Here is a 19,670-nt window from a genome sequence, read left to right as displayed (position 1 = left end):
GTACAGTATAATTAAATCTCCCAGATCTCTCAGCTTTGGAACTTCACACATCTTTTCATAGAACTAGACTACAAACTGAAAAGAAAGGACAGGATGGACAGAGTGTGATGTTTTGGATGTTTTTGTGCTTGTATGCATCCTTCTGTATGTAATTATCCCTGGCAAATACACTGAAACCATGCAGGACCGTTACAGCTTGTAGGTACAGTCCCCATGTGGGTGTTAAAGCATTTAAGTCCATTCATACTGTCAGTGTGGTCAGCTGATCACTGGAACCACCAACCTAGTTTAATTCACACAACTCCCACAAGGCCACTTGCGTGTGTGTGTGTGTGTGTGTGTGTGTGTGTGTGTGTGTGTGTGTGTGTGTGTGTGTGTGTGTTTCTGTGTCTTTCTCCTCCCATCTCCCACTACATGTCATTAACCCCCCCACCACTATGTCATTATCTCCCCCTACTGTCATTTATCACTGTTACTTTCATGCTCTCTCTCTCCCTCCCTCTCTCTCTCTTTCTCTTTGTTCTCTTAATTTTTGCCCTCTCCTCTCCCTGAAGACCCTTGACACTGTCTGTGGGTTGGGCATCTAACCACACACACACACACACACACACACACACACACACACACACACACACACACACACACACACACACACAGAACAGTGCCTGTACACTGAAGAGTGAGTGCCGTCAGTGGTTTTGCGTGTGAATGGGCCTGCTCACCATCATTTTAAAATACACACATAAGCTAAGTGTAAATGACCTAACATGGGTGAAGAAGGGTCCCAAATGTTGAGAATTCCCTCGGTCTCTGGTCAGCAATTAGGCTCAACCACCATAAAATATGAAAGTTAAAGCTTTTGTCAAGGGACAAAATATATTTGGTGGAGGGCAGAATTTGGCCCATAAGCCACCAGATGCCAACCTGTAGGGCAGTGGTTCTCAAAGTGGACCAAGGGTCCTTAAGAGGGTTCCAGGGGGTCCCCAGCAAAAAGGGGAATTATTTATTTTCACTATAATTCCATCCGTAAGTAACACAATGACAGAACGTGTGATTATTTTGGTCATGGGGTTCATAGACTTTCTGTAATAAAACATCGAAAAGCAAAAAATGTATCAGATGGGGGACCCTGGGACAAAATCTTATCTCAAATGGGGGTCCGTGGTCTAATTTTTGTCAGTTTAGGGGTCCTTGATGTGAAAAAGTTTGAGAACCACTGATGTAGGGATTAACAAGTGAAAATGAGAAAATAACTTAGCTCCTATCTTGTATGACAAATGATCTGTCCCTGATTGTGTGTAGATTCAGTTAAGTGATTGAACCATAAGCCCTTTTCAAAGGAGACATTTTGACTTGTCATAGTATGAAAAGCTCAGGTGGAAACCAAAGCAGCTAAATGAAATTCCACAATCAGTAATTCAATTATTTACAGCTGTGCTTTTCCTACTGTGACATGTCAAAATGTCTTCAGGGAACCAGGCCTATTATATGTCTCGGTATTACAGGATTCGTATTTATGTTTGCATGCAAAGTTCTGCTCAGTAGATGTCTATATTGAACATCATCCTGACAAAGATCACGAGGAATAGTCCCCTGATAAAAACACTGAGCCACAATCCTGGATTACACTGAATTAAAGTGAAAGCTTTAACTAAATTGACTGCACATTGAATGATTAAACTGAGGTTCCTTTGCACGTAGACATTGTCTAGTAACTTTTTCTTCCCAGTTGGCTGGAAATGCAATTGCTGTCAGGTAGACATTGTTTGAGATAAGGATAAATCTGAATATATTTAAATCCAAATATATTTGAATTCCAATATATTTCAAATCTCCATCCTCACCTGCCCTTATTTTTACTGCTGTCAGGCTGAAGTTCTAGATTAGCTATCTGTATTTTTTATCCCTCCCTCCTTGTCCTCTCCCTCTCTTTCTCACTCTCTCTCCTTCTCTCTCTCTCTTCCATACAAACACACACACACAAACACACATGTGCGCACACACACACACACACACATATATACCCACACTTTTCCTCCTGAGCTGAGAAGATAAAGCAGGTGTTAGTAAAGAGTTCTCCTGGACCAAATGAAAGCCATTTATCAGACACTCTGCCTTCCTCACAACACACACATGCACAGAAACTCACACAACCGCACAAACACACATACTGAGTCTAGATAAAAGCACTATCTGGGACTCTAAGCCTGAAGCTAAGCATGCTTGATTAGGTGTGTAAGGAGCTGTTAGGAGATATATTTGGGGTTTGGCCTTTTTTCACTTGTAATATCCCAGGACCTGAAACAGTGTTGTCTGTCAGTGGAGAGTGTAGCCACCATATATCTTGATGACATCTTATTATAGTTTTTTTAAGAGAGAACAGTGATTATGTTTTAAATCAAACATGGCCATTGGGTAAAAATAGCAGAAGTGTATATTTAGTCTATTCACATTTTTACTCAAGGTGGTTTGGTTTAATAAATAACACACACACTTTTTTGTCTATGTAGCAAAGGTCTTTACCAGCAACCATACACCTGCTTCTAATTATATGAATGAAGTTGGAAGTAACATGGCCCCTTTTTTTATTTATTTGACGCCTTTTATAATGACCTCTTTGTCGCATAAACAAATGCAACATCAGATTACTAATTCAAGAAATTGGTGTGTCTGTGCCAGTTCTACAACACCTTTGCTTAATTGATTAATTTGTTTTATGTTTATCATTGATTGACTCACAGGTGATTTCTCAACTGCGTGTCCTGAGCCGCTCAGTAGCAACAGGGTCAAAGTTTGACAGAGAGCTCTGGTCAAATGGGCTTTCACCCATCCTCAACTTGTGGAAGAAACTCAACCAGGTTAGTTCTTTTTTTTTTTTTTTTTTTTTTCAGTTCAGCTTTCCATCTGTTCATTTTCCCTTTCCTAAACTGCAAAATCACACCACTTCTACTACTTTATCTTTGGCAATAATCAAACTTTTTTCTTTTATGCTTTTTCCTTTTTTTCTGTAAAACATACTGCAAAAGTGGTCCTGTAATTGTTGCGTTAAAATTCATTTTGATCAACTTGTCTCTCCTTATCTGGCTCTGGCTCTTAACATTATGCTCTTAACCTTATGCTGGGAATCACAGGAATACTTGTGTTAAGATGTCTGTAATTTTCACATCACTGAAATGAGCCTTTCTTTTGTTGTTGAAATCTAAAATGATGCATATTTTATACCACTTTGTCATCAGTATTTATTATTTAGTAATGAAATAGTTTAAAAAAACTTTTTTTTTTTTTATTCCTGTCAAGCGGTGACAATTCTATGTTTGTCTTTATTTGTGTGCAAAATCACGTTTTACATTGCAGCAGCAACTAGTCTAAATTAAAAGCTTTGAAAGCTAATTGGAAATGAGTAGTTTAATTGAGGACTGTGTGTGATAACCACTGGCTTGCCTGGTCAGGCAGCGCTGCTGTGTGTGGTTGCTTGGAGACCGGCACCTTTTCAAATCAAAAGGACATCTACCTCCACATTTAATAATTTAGCCACCATATTCCTGTTCTCCCTCTCTCGGCCTCCTTTTTATTCACTCTCATGCTGTAAATCACCCATGCTCTTTCTCTCTTTTTCTCTCATTTGCTCCTATGCCTTCCTCTCTCTCTATCTCTCTTTATCTATCTATCCATCTCTCACTCCTTTCAGGCAGAGTTGTTTTGTACTTACTGAGAGAGGAATGATTGACTGTGTTAATTGTTGCCATTCTATTACCAGCTAGCTTTCTATAGATCACAATCTACCTCTAACTGCTTTCAATTATGTAACTGGCCTTTTGTCGTTAGTGAACCCTTGGTGTTCGACGATCAGTGAATGCGTGCTCCCTGATGTGTTACTTGAATGCACATGCTTGCACATGTACTTTATTTGTGTGTGTGTGTGTGTGTGTGTGTGTGTGTGTGTATAGATATGTATGTATTTATTTTGATAAATGTTTATGTAGTATGGATCTTCTGGATCAAGTGGAGGAGCAAGAGATAGCAGCAAATGTTTATTTAGCTGTTAAGTCATATTTTTAAACTGAGACGATAGCAGACCTGTAGACTAGCTGAGTCCCATCCTATCAGCTTTTTTCCCCTCATTGTTTCACTTATCTCTCTCTCCATCCCACAGTCCCACCATCCCTCTCTCCCTCCCTTTCTCTCCTCTGCCTCTCACTGAATAGACGCAATGGAAACAAAATAGGGTGCAGGTACAGACTTTGTTGTCTGCAGCATAATACTACGAAATATCAGCATCTGTGGTGGTTTTTAGTTTGTGTTTGTACACAAATACAAACATGAATACTTAGTGTACTTACAGTAGATATTGCAAACCAAGAGTCCCCCTGGTTTGCTCTTCAAAGACATAGAAATGATTTTCTATTTGGTTATATCTTGTAATTGTGTAAGAACCAAGAAAGAAATAATTTATATTATGTATGTAGAGCTGAGGAAACCCACAGGGAACACTGAGAAGATATACCAATTGAAGAAATAATTTAAAAGAGTAGAGATGGCATGCTAATGAACAGCAGCAGTTACAAAATGTACTGTACATTTTTCTTTTAATAATATTATGTCTGTGCCGCTGTGTAGCAGCCAATGTGAATAGACTGGTTGATGTAGTGCTAACTGTGTTGCAGTGATAAGAGGGACATAAAGCAATGCCAGGACAATTGAACAAGACTATACAGTAAGCCTTGAAGTAATGTAGCTCAGGGTAAATATCTATTGCTCTAAGGTCATTAGAATGAGTATGAGAATGATATTTGCTGATCTGTATGTAGAAAAAGACATCTTTTCTTTCTGTCCCCCTTCACACCCTTTACTTGTTCTCTTTTTGTCTCAGTCTCTGTCTTGGGAGATGATGTTTTTATAACATGACAGTGACATTATCTTGCTCTCTCTGTCCCTCTCTTTATCTATCTATCTATCTATCTATCTATCTATCTATCTATCTATCTGTCTCTGTCAATATGCCTCTATGTCTGTCTGACTTCTATCTATCAGGGTTCTACTTTGATCCACCAGAAGGTGGCTCCACCCACAGAAGTTCATGGGTCACCGGTCCTGTCATTCATCATCCTGGAGCAGTTCAATGCGATTCGCTTGGTTCAGGTGTGTCAGATAAGCAGCGCTCATACCCATAAAAACACCTTTCACATGATTGTAGAATTTGATAGAGGAAATGATTACTACCCCAGAAGTACTTCTCATTTGGGTCATTTTTAGCGCCGGGCTTTCAGCATGCATCTTGCGATATACATGACTTGGACATGTTAAAGTGTTAGAATTGTGGAAAGCTGGCATTGTATCTTGAAGATGCACTGGATGAGTGTGCCTCAAAAACACTTAGATTGTGTAATTAATCTTCTCCTGTAATGAGCAATTTTAACACTTTGTAACTGATTCTGAGTATTTGGTAAAACCAATAGTTGTGCTGAAATGCAAAAACTCACAAATAAAAATAGCCTCAGCAGTACTGTATTACGGTACTTATGTACTGAATATTTTCTCCACACCTACATTATATTTGAATTTTTTTTAAAAGAAAGCAAAGCAATCAGATGAAAATAAGAACAAATCACTAACTATGTCCCTGGTTACTGAGCAGACCGTTATGATCACAGGGCCTGTCAGTCATCATGAAGCAGTTGGTTCAATGACATGATGTCAAAAATAATGCTGCAGGTACCCATGCTCTTAAACTGTAATCTGTAATTGTTGTCACAGGGTATCCATCAATCCCTGGCAGCACTGAGCAAGGTCATCAGAGGGACCCAACTGCTAACTCCTGAAGTCCAAAAACTGGCCACTGCCCTGCTCAATCAAGAGGTAAGAGAGTACAGAGAAAGAAAAAGGGGAAATATTGGCTTCATATTTATGAGTGACAACAGTGAGATATTAAAAATGTAAGAGACAGATCGCTGCAATGTTCATCAAATTTGCACACTTATTCACAACCTTCCTATACCCTTTTGGCTAATAAGCATTTTGTAGGTCATCTTTTCTTCACTGACAGTTCTGTGCATTGTTGGGATCTTTGATTAATCCTGTCATACTGTAACATATACAATCAGGTCTGTGTCCTCGACATACAGTGTGAAGTGAAGCTTTCTCTTCACTATATTGTGTCAGAGGTGGAGAGTGTAAAATTGCAGTGAAGTTGAGGCCACAGGGGCAGTTACACTATACAGAGCCACTAGTAGACAGCTAGCAAACACAGCATGTATCTTAGTGTGTCCCCAGGCTGAGATGAGGACAAAAGGGGATATGTTGGGGTAGAGGAGGAGAGATACACAATCAACCTTTCACTCCCCCTATGTTCGTAATCTCCTGAGAGCAGCCTTGGGCATAATTCCTTCGTCACTGCTTTCCTGCTCTCTCTTTTTACATCAATCAGCAGGTCTTTAGTCTCCTTCGCAGCCAACTTTCTCTAGTTTTCATCTGTCTTGTCTCTTTCCTTGTCTCTTCCCGCTCTATTGTATTCTTTCACTATAATCAGTGCTAATATGGCTGCAGGGGAGGGCTTTGTGATAAAATCAATATCACAATATTAACATGAACATGATATTCAATGCATTGAAGTGTATTCCATTGTAATACATTATATTATTTATATCATACATTAAGATGAGATTTTTGTGATGCGATTCAAATAGTAGAAGTAAGTAGATTAAGTAGTTGTATATTATGATTGCATGTCACAACACCCCAAACATACTTTAATCACCTTTTTTTACTAACCCTGTTAAATCAGAGCTTGTGGTTAAATCAAGGGTTCTCACAATTTAGCTGAAAGAGATTCTTTGTCCATCTGTGTCTGTGGTTTGTGTGCCTTGATGCACAATGAAATGTTCTGATGTAGCAGCTTGGCAGACAATTGAGGATTCCTCAATATGGCATTATAGCTGACCTTTGTAACTACTCAGTATATAAAACAGATGAGCTCTAATCCCTGTCTTACTCATTTAGAATTGTTTTTCTCCCTTTGAATACAACTGATCAAACAGTTTACATGGCCCAAAGAAGTAAGCACTGCTTTTTTTCCTTGATGATCATTTCTAGGACCCGTTTTAGTTGTTTTCTCCTTTGTATTGTACATAATGATAATGCAGCATATAAATTAGTTGTTTGATAAGCAAACAGATATGTTTTGTTTGTTTTGTAGAGCAGTACAACTTTGTAGAGTTTGGGTCTTTTTAATCATACCAAAATTATTGGCACAGACCTGTTTGTAAGCCATCATGTCAGTGTTTTACAGACGCAGATCACAGTGTATTGAACAAAAGTCCCTTGAGTATTCTTGATTGAAAAGGTTTTGGAACCTTGAAAAAAGCGGCTGTAGCTGCCATCTTTGTTATCAACCCACTAAATCCTCGCTGTCATAAAGATGACAAGCTGTTTGCTCTTGCCTTCGCAGAAAGAAGACATATATTTACAGTATAGACAGAAAGTCAAATGCTTCAATCAATATAGTATACATATAGATATTTTTTTTTTCTTTACAAAAGAACTCAACTCTGTCATTATGCTGGTACTGTAAAATGTACAGAAGTATTTTCAGTCTCCAGCATTCATTATGTCAGAATCAATTGGATAATTTGAGGTACATATACCCGTTGATAGCGCCAACTCAAACAAAATGCTAGACAGAATAAAATAGAGCCCAAGTTTGTCTGATATAGCTGAAGTCAGTCATTTTTACTGCATACTACAGTATATATCAATCTGTGCCATGAGTTTATTAGTCAGACCATTGGCTGTTTGACTTTTTTTCTCTAGGAGTAATGATGTATTAAATGTCCTCAACTAATAAATAAAAAAAAACAGTTTAAATTGTTTTGTTAGCTCAAATACATAAGTGCATATATGTTATTACACACATTAGTTAACAGGTGAACTGCTGAAATAAAATGTTAAAGAGTTTATAAGTTTTACTAGCAAATAATATTAGATACATTTTGCAGATCTTGGGGTTTAGTGCACTATGTCCAACCATGCCATGAGTGTTTAGCTCTCTGTTTTAACCAACCTGATTAGCCCACTTTCAACCAGAGAAAGGAACAGAAAGAGCTGAACAGAGGAGGTGATATGATTTATTTATTTGGACAATGGACCATTTGGGGTTGTAATATTGTAAAAGTATGGCAGACACAGCTCTGGAGGGATCAGCTCCATTGCCCGTCTCCTCAGCTGTGCAGTAAAAAAATAATTAGATACTTGGAAACTACCCAAGCATCAGAAGACAGTGGTAAGCATCACTGCAAAACAGAAATAAATATCACCACTGGCTTTAGTCTGTGGAGAAATCATTAATATTATGACATGAAGACTGATGCAGACTGAACTTTTGGATGAAACGATCTATGGTATCAGTTTCAAAGCCGTTTGTAGCTGTTTATTTTATTTATCACAGTTACTTTCAAGCAAACTGCAGTTCATAAGCATGACTTGGTTAAAGGAATCTTTTTGTTCAAAACATCTGTTTGCCAGCAAGCCACACAAATTCAAAGGAAAGTTACCTTGAAGACTAGCTCATTCACACAGATTAAATGCTCTGGCAACAAGCTCCAATGCAAAATCACATGTGCATTCCTCATGAGACAATATGCACCATAAGAATTGTTTGATTATAAACTGACTAAACACAGAGTAATTTGGAGAAAGTATTCATAGGTTTTTTGTTTGTTTGTTTGTTTTACGCTAATTTAAAGAGAGCTCAATCCTGCTTAGTCTGTTCATTTGCCTTTATGTAAACAAATATTTGGTCTTAGTGGCCTGAAAATGTGTAAAGCCTTCGGATTTTCAGATTTTAGGAAATGCAGCTGGCATATTAAATGATTAGAAAACATATTATTGTAAGAAATTTGCACCATATAAATTTGCATGTTTATCTCCTTAAAGACTTAAGTGTGACACACACACACCAACAATAGGAAAGTGACTGAATAGCTGACTTGCCACTGAGAGATATAAAGGTCCCTTTTAGTTCCATTATGACTTCCAAGCTTTAACAACGTCAAATTCCCAATCCTCAATCTCCCACTGTGAATATTAGTGCATGTGTGTGTGTTTAAGGCTGTTCTTTGATCTCTATTAAACAGTTTAAAGAACATGGACTGCCTAACCTATTCCAGATTTAACAGTTGTCTCCTGAGGGAAGCTTTCTTTTGCCACCCACACACACACACCGTGTTTGTCAGTGCCTTCCAAAATGACTCATTTTAATATTTTAAATGTAGACATATAAGTGTTTTCTCATCAGTCATCTCCAAGGTAAAGGTATGATTGATGTTAGTTAATTCTAACTACTTGTTAGGGAGGTATTGTAGTCATGGTTAAAGGAAAGCAACCCTGATTTTTGGTAGGAGATGGGATGTGAAAGCTATTCTCTGATGTATAGTAAAGGTCAGATGCTTTGTGTGTACTTTTGTATGGCCATCCATTCATCCACCCCTCAATACCCTTAACTTTTGCTGCACTATATCAGACTATTCCTGCTTTGGACTCTTTTTTAAAAATGGACATGCCACAATTTAGTGGTCACAAAGTGACTTTTAAGAGCGCTTTAGCAACATTATTTTAAAAATTGCCTGCAGGACAAATTTAGCGACTTTTCTGGGCAGACATAAGCTACTTTCCCTTGAAGAATGCCTTCAATACAGCTCAGTGAATTTGCAGCCCTCCTGCACACTGTGGCTCTCTGGGTTGACAGCCACAGTGAGAGAGAGAGAGAGGCACTTTCAGTCGACCACACAGCAGCCTGACTGAAGCACATAGTTTACTGATTGCAGAGTATCCACAGCATATGTGAAAAGTGCATGGTTTACTTTCTTCTTGCTGCCAGTTGTTTGCTTTTTTTACTATTTATATTTTTTAATCATGGGTCTGAATAACTGTCTTTCCTGCTCTATGCCTGTTTCCCTCTTTTTCAGTGTCCTCTGACTTGGCAGAATAAGTGGGAGGGACCAGAGGAGCCAATGCAGTACCTCAGAGCTGTGGTAACGCAGGCTCTCGCCATACAGGTAATGCATGGACACATATAGAGACTCACTGTCTCCTCCGTGAGTCTTTTTCTTCCTCTCTCTCGCTTTCAGAATCTTAAAATGTTGTAAGGATAAAAGTTTGTCTAATTTAAGGGAGTCTTGAATTTTATTCCACCTATGAGGAGCGTAATAGGTGAATGCAGTTTTTTCCAGTTTTGTATTCATATAAGGGATATCCAAGATGATGCATTCTTGTGAATGGGTAAGGTATCCCATATTTCTGAGTCTTAAAAGTCATGATAAATAAAATGGTAGTTTATGGTATGGTAAGTGATGTCCATCCCACCTTCTCATAGAAGATACAATGATGGGTTCTAAAACTGTCACCTGTAATAAATCTAAGAGAACCGTGATACGCAGCATCAAGGGGTTTGAGGATATGGACAGCTGCATACATATAAATTACATCTGCATAGTCAAGTACTGATAAATGTTGTCATCATTTAGTTTTAATTATTCCCTCAAGAACTGAAATTCACACCAGGACCTTTGTCTTTAACAACAACAAAAAAAAAATCAGCAGAAAATTTCTGTGGCATAACTGGTAGTAAAGGCGTTTGCTGATGACCTCTCTGGTTATTAGAAAGCCCAGATTCCCCTGAGAATCCTCAGTGGTACTACTCCCACGAGAATGAGGCTTAAGAAGACTTAAGAAGAGTTTTCTAATCAGCATTAGTATAATGATTGAGGGATCCATCCATTTATATCCTAGCGGGAGTCTTGTCCCTCTGTAGTGATGAATATTACAGGATTTCTGTAGTTTTGAACCATTTAAAATGGACCTTGCACCTCAGATATCTTAAAACATGAATTGGAATCCCACAGTGGTCATGGACCGTTTTCTGGTGTATCCAAACATGAGAGGAGTCCTTCAGCTGAGCCTGGGTCCAAGGGCCAGACTAAGTACTTCAAAGTTATAGTTCAGGCTTAAAATTATTTATGAGCAATCTAGGCAATGTGATGACTAAAACCATGCCAGAATAATTCTAGTGTTGTTTTCAAAAGCGCTTCATAAATAAAAAGGGATTAATATATAAAAGCATGAGGTTCTGGGATGTGTCAGCCAGGAAATAAAGGTTCTGGCTGAAACTCCTTTCTGTCTCCTCTCGACTGTGTCTGACTATACGCCTATCTCAATGAGGTCTGGCAGGCTAGAACACACACACACACACACACATTCAGAAATTATTTATTTCTATGTGAATTTGATGCATTTCATTATTCGTGTGGGCGAGCCTCACTGCCTGTGTCTGTCTGTCTGCCGGCACTGCCTGCCTGCCCATCTGTTTGTGTGTATGTCTTCCTGTGTGCGTGCCATCACTCGTTTCTTTCTGTCTGCGTGCCTCCCTGTCTACCTGCACTGCATCTGTCTTCATGTGTGTCTATCTGGAGGCAGCGCTGTCCTTAACTGTCTATTTCCGCCCATCAGTACTGAGTGATATCTCTGTTAGCGGTGTGTCTGTGTCCTGTTCGCTAATCAGTCCAATAAAGGCGGAGTGGGCCAGAGCTGCTGCTGTGTGGAGCCGCTGCAGAATAAAGACCTAACAGCGCAGCAGTGCACCAGACGCGCAGGACGACCTTGAAAGCACACACATGCACTTGGGCTGCCCCCCGACCGAAGATTTTCCTAGTCTACTAGTAGTCATTAGTTCAAGCCATTAGTCGACACGTAGTCGTTGCACGTTTATGATACTAATTTAATTATTTAAATATATATTTTTGGGGGCATCAGAAAATGGTTTGAGTTCCAGGGCTGAGAAAGAACATTATAAATAACATTGTGAACACTTTTCTACATTACAGAGAAATACAAAACCATAATAACAAGCATTTAAAATATACATTTTGCAAGCGTATGTACAACATGTGCGGCTTGTTAATGGCAAAAGCGGTAATGATTCAGAATGTCAACATCACTCGCCTCGGCTGGGTGTCACCATATGTCGCAACTTCCTGTGTTTGTCATTTCAAATTAAAAGCCTTCAGCGTTTCATACACAGTCCAGCCATATACGAGGTTTTGACCTTGTCTTGTTAACGACAAGGCGAGGCTCCGAAATGGAGTTTAAGGGGGTTTTTTTTCTTTTCATGCAACTAATCGACCAATGAAAACTTGGTCGACTGAGACTCTTTGGACGACTACTATTAGGGCTGCCCCCCTAATAGTAGGTGACAAATACTGTGCATACCAGCACACACTGGCTCGCTGTATTATTAATACCCCAGATTCTCTCTTAGTGCTCATCTCTACCTGTGTGTGTGCAAGTTTGTGAGCATACACATTCATCCGCCTGCAGGTATGTACCTGTGTTAATGCTTGCATTTCTGCATATTCTCTCTTGGCATAACGCTCATCCCAATTTATCTTTGAAGCCAGGGCAAACTGATGCTGCACTGAAAATGAATCCATTAATAATAGAGATTGGATCAGATGTTTGCTTATTCTGCCTCTATTTGTCAGCAATTTTCTTCAGCTGACCTTCAAATCCTCTAGTTTCTACGGTGATTTAGAGAAAACTGCCTACCTGTTCTAAAAAAATGCAAAAGAGGCCCAGAATAAAGAAGACTGCAATCTTAGGTCAACTCTCAAATCTGTCCACTGCAGCCATGCAGGCTTCTATCATGATAAACCTGGCTTTAAGTATAAAAAGGACAGTGAAATCAGTTGTTGTGCCACTCAGCAACATTTCCAAAAAAAAGAAAGGAAAACATTCAAACTATGAAGTAAGATTGTATTCAGATATCATATCAGGTTAAGTCCTGTGCTGTGCCTTTGACAAAAATAACTAGTTTTCGGAGTGACACAGGAGGAGGCTGCTTACCTGATCAAAGCAGATGTTGCTGAACAAGGTGGACTGGATGAACACCTTGGATAAGGCTTAGAGGGGTCTATCTCTAGCCATACAGATCCACACTTCATGCTTTGCATCAGTGTTTGTTTACCTGTAGCTGGATACAGCATTTGCTCTCTTTGCATACATTCCTTTCTCTGTGCGCATGTACCTGTGTATGTGTATGTACTGTATTTATACACATGCTCAAATGTGTGTGTGTAAGTGTGTAGTAAGTAATTGGGGTTGCAATGTTATCAGCTTGTTGATGTGGTGATAAAAGGACAAGGAGACGTTAAATACTCTATTGGCAACAGATTTCATTGACTTTATGTTTTGCTCTCTCTCTTCTTTATGCTCTATATCTGTCTTTTGTATTTGGCTTTTTAAATTATCATAGAGAATATTGATCTCTGAGTGGAATGAAACATTGACTATGTATATTTTCTGTAACCAAACTTCTTCATGATGTGATGGTGAATATTTAGTACACATACTGTAAGTTAAGAGTTCAGAGCCACCTCTCTTTGTGTCAGATTTCACCTCTTAAACTGAGTTTTTTTCATTATCTTTCATTGATCCACTAAATGAATTGCCTGACTCCTGTGTGAAACTGATTTTGTGCCTGAATTATGTGTTTTCTCAGAGTGTTTATTTCTTATTTGCTGGGTTTTTGGTTCATTAATCTGTGTGTGTGTGTGTGTGTGTGTTTCTCTCTTTGTCTGTGTGTCTGTTTATCCAGAGTTGGGTGGAGCGTGCAGGCAGACAAGCTCTTCTGTCAGACACTCTAGATCTATCTGAGCTCTTCCATCCCAATACCTTCCTCAATGCCTTGAGACAGGAGACTGCCAGGTAAAATGTGTGTGTGTGTGTGTGTGTGTGTGTGTGTGTGTGTGTGTGTTTGTGTGTGCAAAGAAAAGGACTGCTAAGGCTAATAACATTTTATGATTTTTAGGTCCATGGGTTGTTCTATGGATAGTTTGGTGTTTGTGTCATCATGGAGGAGTCCCATTGTAGAGGCCAAGCTACAAGTCAAGGTAGAATCACAGCAAACACACATTAACGAACACATCATGCATGCAGACAGCAGACACACACATACGCTGCTCTCATCCAGCTGGCGATGCTACAAACAAGGCAGACTCTGGCTGAGTGATAACTGGAAAATAATAGAGGAAGAGATGGCAAGAACAGAATACAGATGCAGATAAGAAGGCAGGAGCTGAAAAAGTAAAGACACCGCAACGAGAAAGAAAGGAAAGAGTTTGCTGCGTATCCACTAGAGGCGTGTCTGCTCCTTGCATGCTTTTTGATGCACTTGATGTAGAAATTCATACATTTAAGGAACTGGGAGCACACACGCTGTATAATGCCACTCTCAGTCTTTATGTCTCTCCGTCTCATGCTCTGATTTTAGGCTGATAATACGTCTATTGTCTATTATTTCATTGCTTTTAGGCATTTGTTTCTTTTCCGTCTTGCCAATAAAAATTGGCATGACTTTACATGCACTTAGTTAAAATATACAAAAAGAGAGGGGAAGGGTGTTGGTGCTTAGAAAGAGGCTGCAGCTGCAGGGAGGGAAGGGAAATACTCAGACATCTGACAGAGGAAGAAAGCGAGGGGATAATTGTTGTGAGGCAATGAGCTCTCTTACACACACACACACACGCATACGTACACACACAATGTAGCTTTTCTGGATTTGTCTCTCTCTCACTCTTTCTTTCTCTTGCCCAGATTATGGTGATTTAGTAGTCGTCTGTGTATGTCTGACTTGACGCCAGAGTTCCCTTTATTGTCTGGCCTACTGTGGAAAATCCCTGAGTCATTGGACTGAATTCACTCACAGAAACACCCTGTGTCTCGCATGTGCTATATGCATAACATGCTAGTTAATGCAAATGTGTGTCTCCCTCCTACGTTCAATAGAGTATCTCCCTTTTTTTACATACACTCTTTTCTTCATTTCTACCTACTATGTGTATCTCACCACACTATTTGGCATCTTTATCTCTTTTTATCTCTTCAACCTGCCGCTTTTAGTAATCTCTTCCTTGTAGCTTTCTTTCTCTCTCTTCCTCGTATTCGTATTTATTTATTTTTTTGTCTTTCCTCCCGCCATTGTCTCTGTTCCTTCACCCAGTCTGTCATTCTTTATTGCAGGTGGGAGGTCTCCAGTTGGAGGGTTGTAGTTTTGACGGTGTTCATCTTTGTGAGAACCAACATGACTCCCCAAGTGTTTCAGCTGTCCCACCTTGCTACATGGCCTGGGTTCCACAGGTATGTGTGTCATTTTACCACAGAACAGCAACCTATTGTTGCTTTCGTCTGCGGGATATCTCAGATTTGTATGAACGGATGAGTGTAAAACATGGAGAGGTATGCTTTGACCCAAAGAGCAATAGATTGGGTTTTTGTGGTGATCAGTGCTATTTTTTATCAGTGAAGTGATGCATATTTTAAGGAAATATTCAATGATTAGACTTTACATTTAAGGATAAAGCTGTCTATTTTCTACATTTTTCTTACTGTCAACAAACCTTGTGCAGAGCCAAACCAACAATGAATTGATCCTATTTACAAATATTATGTGTCCAAAGCCCGATTTATCCTCTTTCTCTGTGCTTTAGACCTCCGTTGTTGTCTAAAACTATTAAAAACACATCACTAAGCCACACCGCTGCACTGGGTGACATGTTCCTTCGCCCCAAAGGCAACGGCTGCCGTAGTTTGTTTACAAACAGCTCCAAAGATTGCTAATAGTGATAACATTTTAGGAAAGAAGTTCCTTGTACGGCAGAACTTTTCTAGCTTGTTGTGCTACGCGTCACAACCTCTTGACTTTATGCTACATTGTGATACAACAAGCTATGGAACAACAGTCACTGCAGTTGCCATATAGGTGTATCGTTGAGGGTTCGATCATTGATTTGTGATGCGGTTGTTAAACATCTACCCATATTTTGTCATTCTTATGCATTTAAACAATATAAGCAATACGTTTGCATACTTATTTGTGTTTCACATTTCATCCTAGAACTCCGCTGCTGATTCTGCAGCCTCAGAGGAGAGTATCTGGCTGCCTCTGTATACCAGCTCAGACAGGGTGAAGGTGGTCACGCACATCTGTCTGCCTTGTGGAGTGAACCCCAACCAGTGGATACAGACCGGAGCCGCTCTCTTTCTTAAACAGCAATGAGAGAACATCATTTTGGGTAGAACAAGCACACAGAAAAAAGTGACAGCAGTGACTTCTGTAACCACTGCAAGCTAAGATGTTTCCAGCCAGGTGAGGAAAATATTGTCATAAAAGGCTGACCTGACCGGGGCGACAAATTATTAACGCTGCAAAATGTCAGGCTCTGATACCGATACCATCGTTTTCTAATTAAGCACTTTAGCTTGGAGACCAAAAACTTTAGCATGCGGTTATTTTATGACACCATCATTTGCATAAGATGGTACAAGGGAAAGCACCAGAGGGGAAGAAAGAAGTTGAAGAATAATTGACTTTACAGTAGTCTAGTACTAATATTTGAAAGAAAGGCAAAAACATGGAGGGCAGGCTTCCACTCTGGAGCAGCAATGAGATATAAACATATTTGGATCACAGACTGTAACAAGCTTTAAAGCGCCTGAGTTCTCCTGTTGTTATCCTTATAAAACACTACACAAGACATCTTATACATTTCATAAAATATTGTAAAAGTGTACATTGTCATTGCTTGTTATTTTGTTTAAAAGACTAGTTTCAGCCTGCAGTGTTTTTGTAGAGTATTTTCGAATTGTATTTATTCTATTCATAATAAAGATGAATGTTATAACTGTTAATATTTTAGAGGTAGTGTTTGTATTAAATGCTATCAAGAGCAGCATTCTCACACTCACAGTCATTTCAACATGCTACTATTTTCTAAAAGTTGAGAATATTAGAAATAATAGAAAGCACTGATGCAGAGATGTATGTGTGTAGGTGTGTTTCAGCGCTGGACTGACCCTCCACCACACCCCGTCAGTACTCACAACTGTTCAACAGTAAACAATACAGATCACACTTCACTGTGCTCGCTCTGTCTCTCACCCAATTCTGCTGATACAAGCTTTACAGGCATGAAACGCTTCAGTGTCTGTTCCCAAAGCAAATGGTGATTCTCTCTCTCTCACACACACATTCACAAGCACTCAGTTAGTCCCTAACCTCTGTGTGATTGGTTCTGAGTTGAGGTTGAGCGGAGTCAGTGAAGCTGTGATGGATGGCCACAGAGCTACAAGGGAGACTGTGAGGTTTGTAGTGTGTATGTGTGTGTGTGTTTGTGTGTGTGTACATGCATGTGTAGACAAAGAATCCAGCCAAGAGCATCGGATTTGATTGATGGCTCAATTAAGTCTCTTTTTTTTTCTGTATCCACCTATTTTTTGTCTGTGTTTATGCAGTTGTGCAAATATTTGCGAGTGTGTGTCTTTGCACTTTTCTGTGAATGTGTGTGTGTGTTTATGTGTGTGTGTGTGTGTGTATTTGTGGAGACAGAGAAAAGGGTTGAAATGAGGGAGGAGCGGGTATTGTGTGTGCACTGCAGTGTGACAAAATGGGAGTGAAATGGAACAGCGGGTTTAAAAAAGAGAGAGGATTGGATTTTGGTGAAACACGGCCCTCTGGGTCAGAGAGTGAAAGACAGACTGAGGAATGGAGGCAGAGAGAGAAAGAGAGAGATGATGATGATGCAGGGAGCGAGGAAGAGCGAGAAAAAAGGCTGTATGAGAAAATTGTAGAGAGAAAGGAAAACGAGGACCGCACAGGTGACAGGAGTTGGGGGGGTGGGGGGTGAGCAGGGGTTAAAGGGAGAGATGGATGGAGAGGGTTAGAACAAGCAGTGAGTGAGTTATGGGAAAATGAGCAGGAGGGCAGAGTGTGAAAGAGAGGGAGCAAATAGAAAATGCATTAATTCAAGTGATACTGCAGTGTTTATACCTACTACAGTGTTCCACTTTTAGTCCATTTGTTCCGTTATATACTATCTGTTAAGCTCTTCCTTTAGTTTGGATGACTGCTAATCCTGCAGCCTGGTGGTGGAAAATAAAAATCAGCATCGCAGCAAACAGAAAATGCTTTTGTTTTCAAGGTAATGTGTTTACAGCCATTGTTTTTTATCAGAAATTAGCATGCCAGGTCTGAGGAACTATTGTGATGAAATTCTGACTCTGATGGCGTTCAGTTTCTGCTTCGGTGGGATGTTTGTTTGTTTTTTTTTTATCACAAACCTACACAATGTGAGTAATCAGTCTCAGCTTCCGAGCAATCATTTAAATACAGTGCTCATCGTATTTCTACAACTTGAAAACCTCAGTTTTCTCTCAAGTGTTAAAATCATTTTGAAAGCAGTCATAGGACCCTCACTGAAATGGAGCTGCGCTGATAACAAGACACATAACCAACAAACCAAACATTTTTGTCCATCTCTCAATACTTTTTGACTTCCCCAACTTATCTGTGGCAAACAACCCAAAGCCAAAGTGACTAGTCACAAATATACATGTATACTTTCATTTTTAAATTATAACGGATAAATCATTTAAACTACTATTAAATTTTCTTCCCTCCATGTTCAAACCTTTCTTTTAAACTCAATTCATACCCACTTGCTCTCCTGTTCTCCTCTTCTTTTATATCTTTCACTTTTTTCGTCCCTCCCTCCATTCTTCCATGACTTCCTCAGGTCATTCTTGTACAACAGCCACCATTCATTCGTGTTTGGGTCTTTCCTTCGTTGTTTAACCTACAATACAATGCAATGCTTATGTAAAGCTCGCCTATGTGAGAGACATAAACATTTGATTTTATATCTGATGATCTCTTTCTCACACATACTTGAAACAGTAAGTCCAAATAAATACTCAAAAACACCAGAATATAAATAGTAAAGAATAAAACCTGTCCATTTGTTTTCCTGTCCTGTGGATATGTAATCATTTCCTCTCAGAATGGAGTCAGATCTGTTCACTCACCAACATTTAGTCTGTCTTTACTCAGCCTATCTAATACATCTGACCCTTGTATTTTAACTTTTGGCACCCAGCATGTTCACCGGGCCAACATCTGGTGGGTCCTCATAAAACAAGGGCGGTAAAATGTTTTGGGTTCCAGCAAGAGGCAAGATTCCTCATTTTGGTTTCCAGATTTAAGATGTTAAGCACTTGCTGCTGCATCAGGCACACACATTTCCATTTTCATGAGAGGCACAGAAACCTCCGGTGAGTCACAACCAGCTGCATGTAACATGAGACTAAGTACAGATTTCACTAAAATCATCACCTTGAGCATCAGAGCATTATGCGTACTTCAGATATGCAAAGAAATGCACTCTGAGCAGATTTGAATCTCATCTGAATTTGATCACCATAATATTTTTTTTTTCACTATGCACGTTATCACCAAGACTGAGAGTGTTGTGTCAGGCGTTTTGGGAGGCCGCAGGTCTGTTTTTAGGTCCAGGACTTGAACCTGGTCCCTGGGGCACCTGGTGATGACACCTCAGGTCTCTCTCACTGCCTCTATCAGCCTCACTGTGGGGATATTGTGTGATTCCCACATTTCACTGCGACCTTTTCCTAATAAACACCCTAGATTACAAAAGACGTTTCAGTGTGTCCCACCTCAGCGGAGGGTTTTCAGGGGTGGGAGGTGAGAGGAAAAGCTAACAGCGTCTACAGGATGCTCAGGAGGAGGATGGGAAAGTGCTGAAAATACACTGCAGGGGAGCAGTGTGGAG

General features: G+C 39.6%; 1 protein-coding gene across 6 annotated transcripts in view; it reads left to right on the top strand.

Annotated features, from left to right (window-relative positions):
• LOC122983601 (cytoplasmic dynein 2 heavy chain 1) overlaps positions 1 to 16,734 on the top strand; it is a 126,984-nt gene extending 110,250 nt beyond the window's left edge. For all 6 annotated transcript variants that reach the window (XM_044353522.1, XM_044353523.1, XM_044353519.1 and 3 more), the window contains 8 exons: positions 2,742 to 2,858; positions 5,032 to 5,139; positions 5,755 to 5,856; positions 9,960 to 10,049; positions 13,643 to 13,752; positions 13,856 to 13,937; positions 15,067 to 15,183; positions 15,941 to 16,734. In XM_044353522.1, the coding sequence (XP_044209457.1) occupies positions 2,742 to 2,858; positions 5,032 to 5,139; positions 5,755 to 5,856; positions 9,960 to 10,049; positions 13,643 to 13,752; positions 13,856 to 13,937; positions 15,067 to 15,183; positions 15,941 to 16,102 (888 nt within the window). In that variant the 3' untranslated portion in view covers positions 16,103 to 16,734. The remainder of the gene's footprint in view (positions 1 to 2,741; positions 2,859 to 5,031; positions 5,140 to 5,754; positions 5,857 to 9,959; positions 10,050 to 13,642; positions 13,753 to 13,855; positions 13,938 to 15,066; positions 15,184 to 15,940) is intronic.
• The last annotated feature ends 2,936 nt before the right edge of the window (positions 16,735 to 19,670 follow it).

Source organism: Thunnus albacares, chromosome 6 (genome assembly GCF_914725855.1).
Source record: "Thunnus albacares chromosome 6, fThuAlb1.1, whole genome shotgun sequence".
Taxonomy (NCBI): Eukaryota; Metazoa; Chordata; class Actinopteri; order Scombriformes; family Scombridae; genus Thunnus; species Thunnus albacares.
Note: the sequence above shows the minus strand (reverse complement) of the source record. Positions and strands in the feature narration are given on the sequence as shown.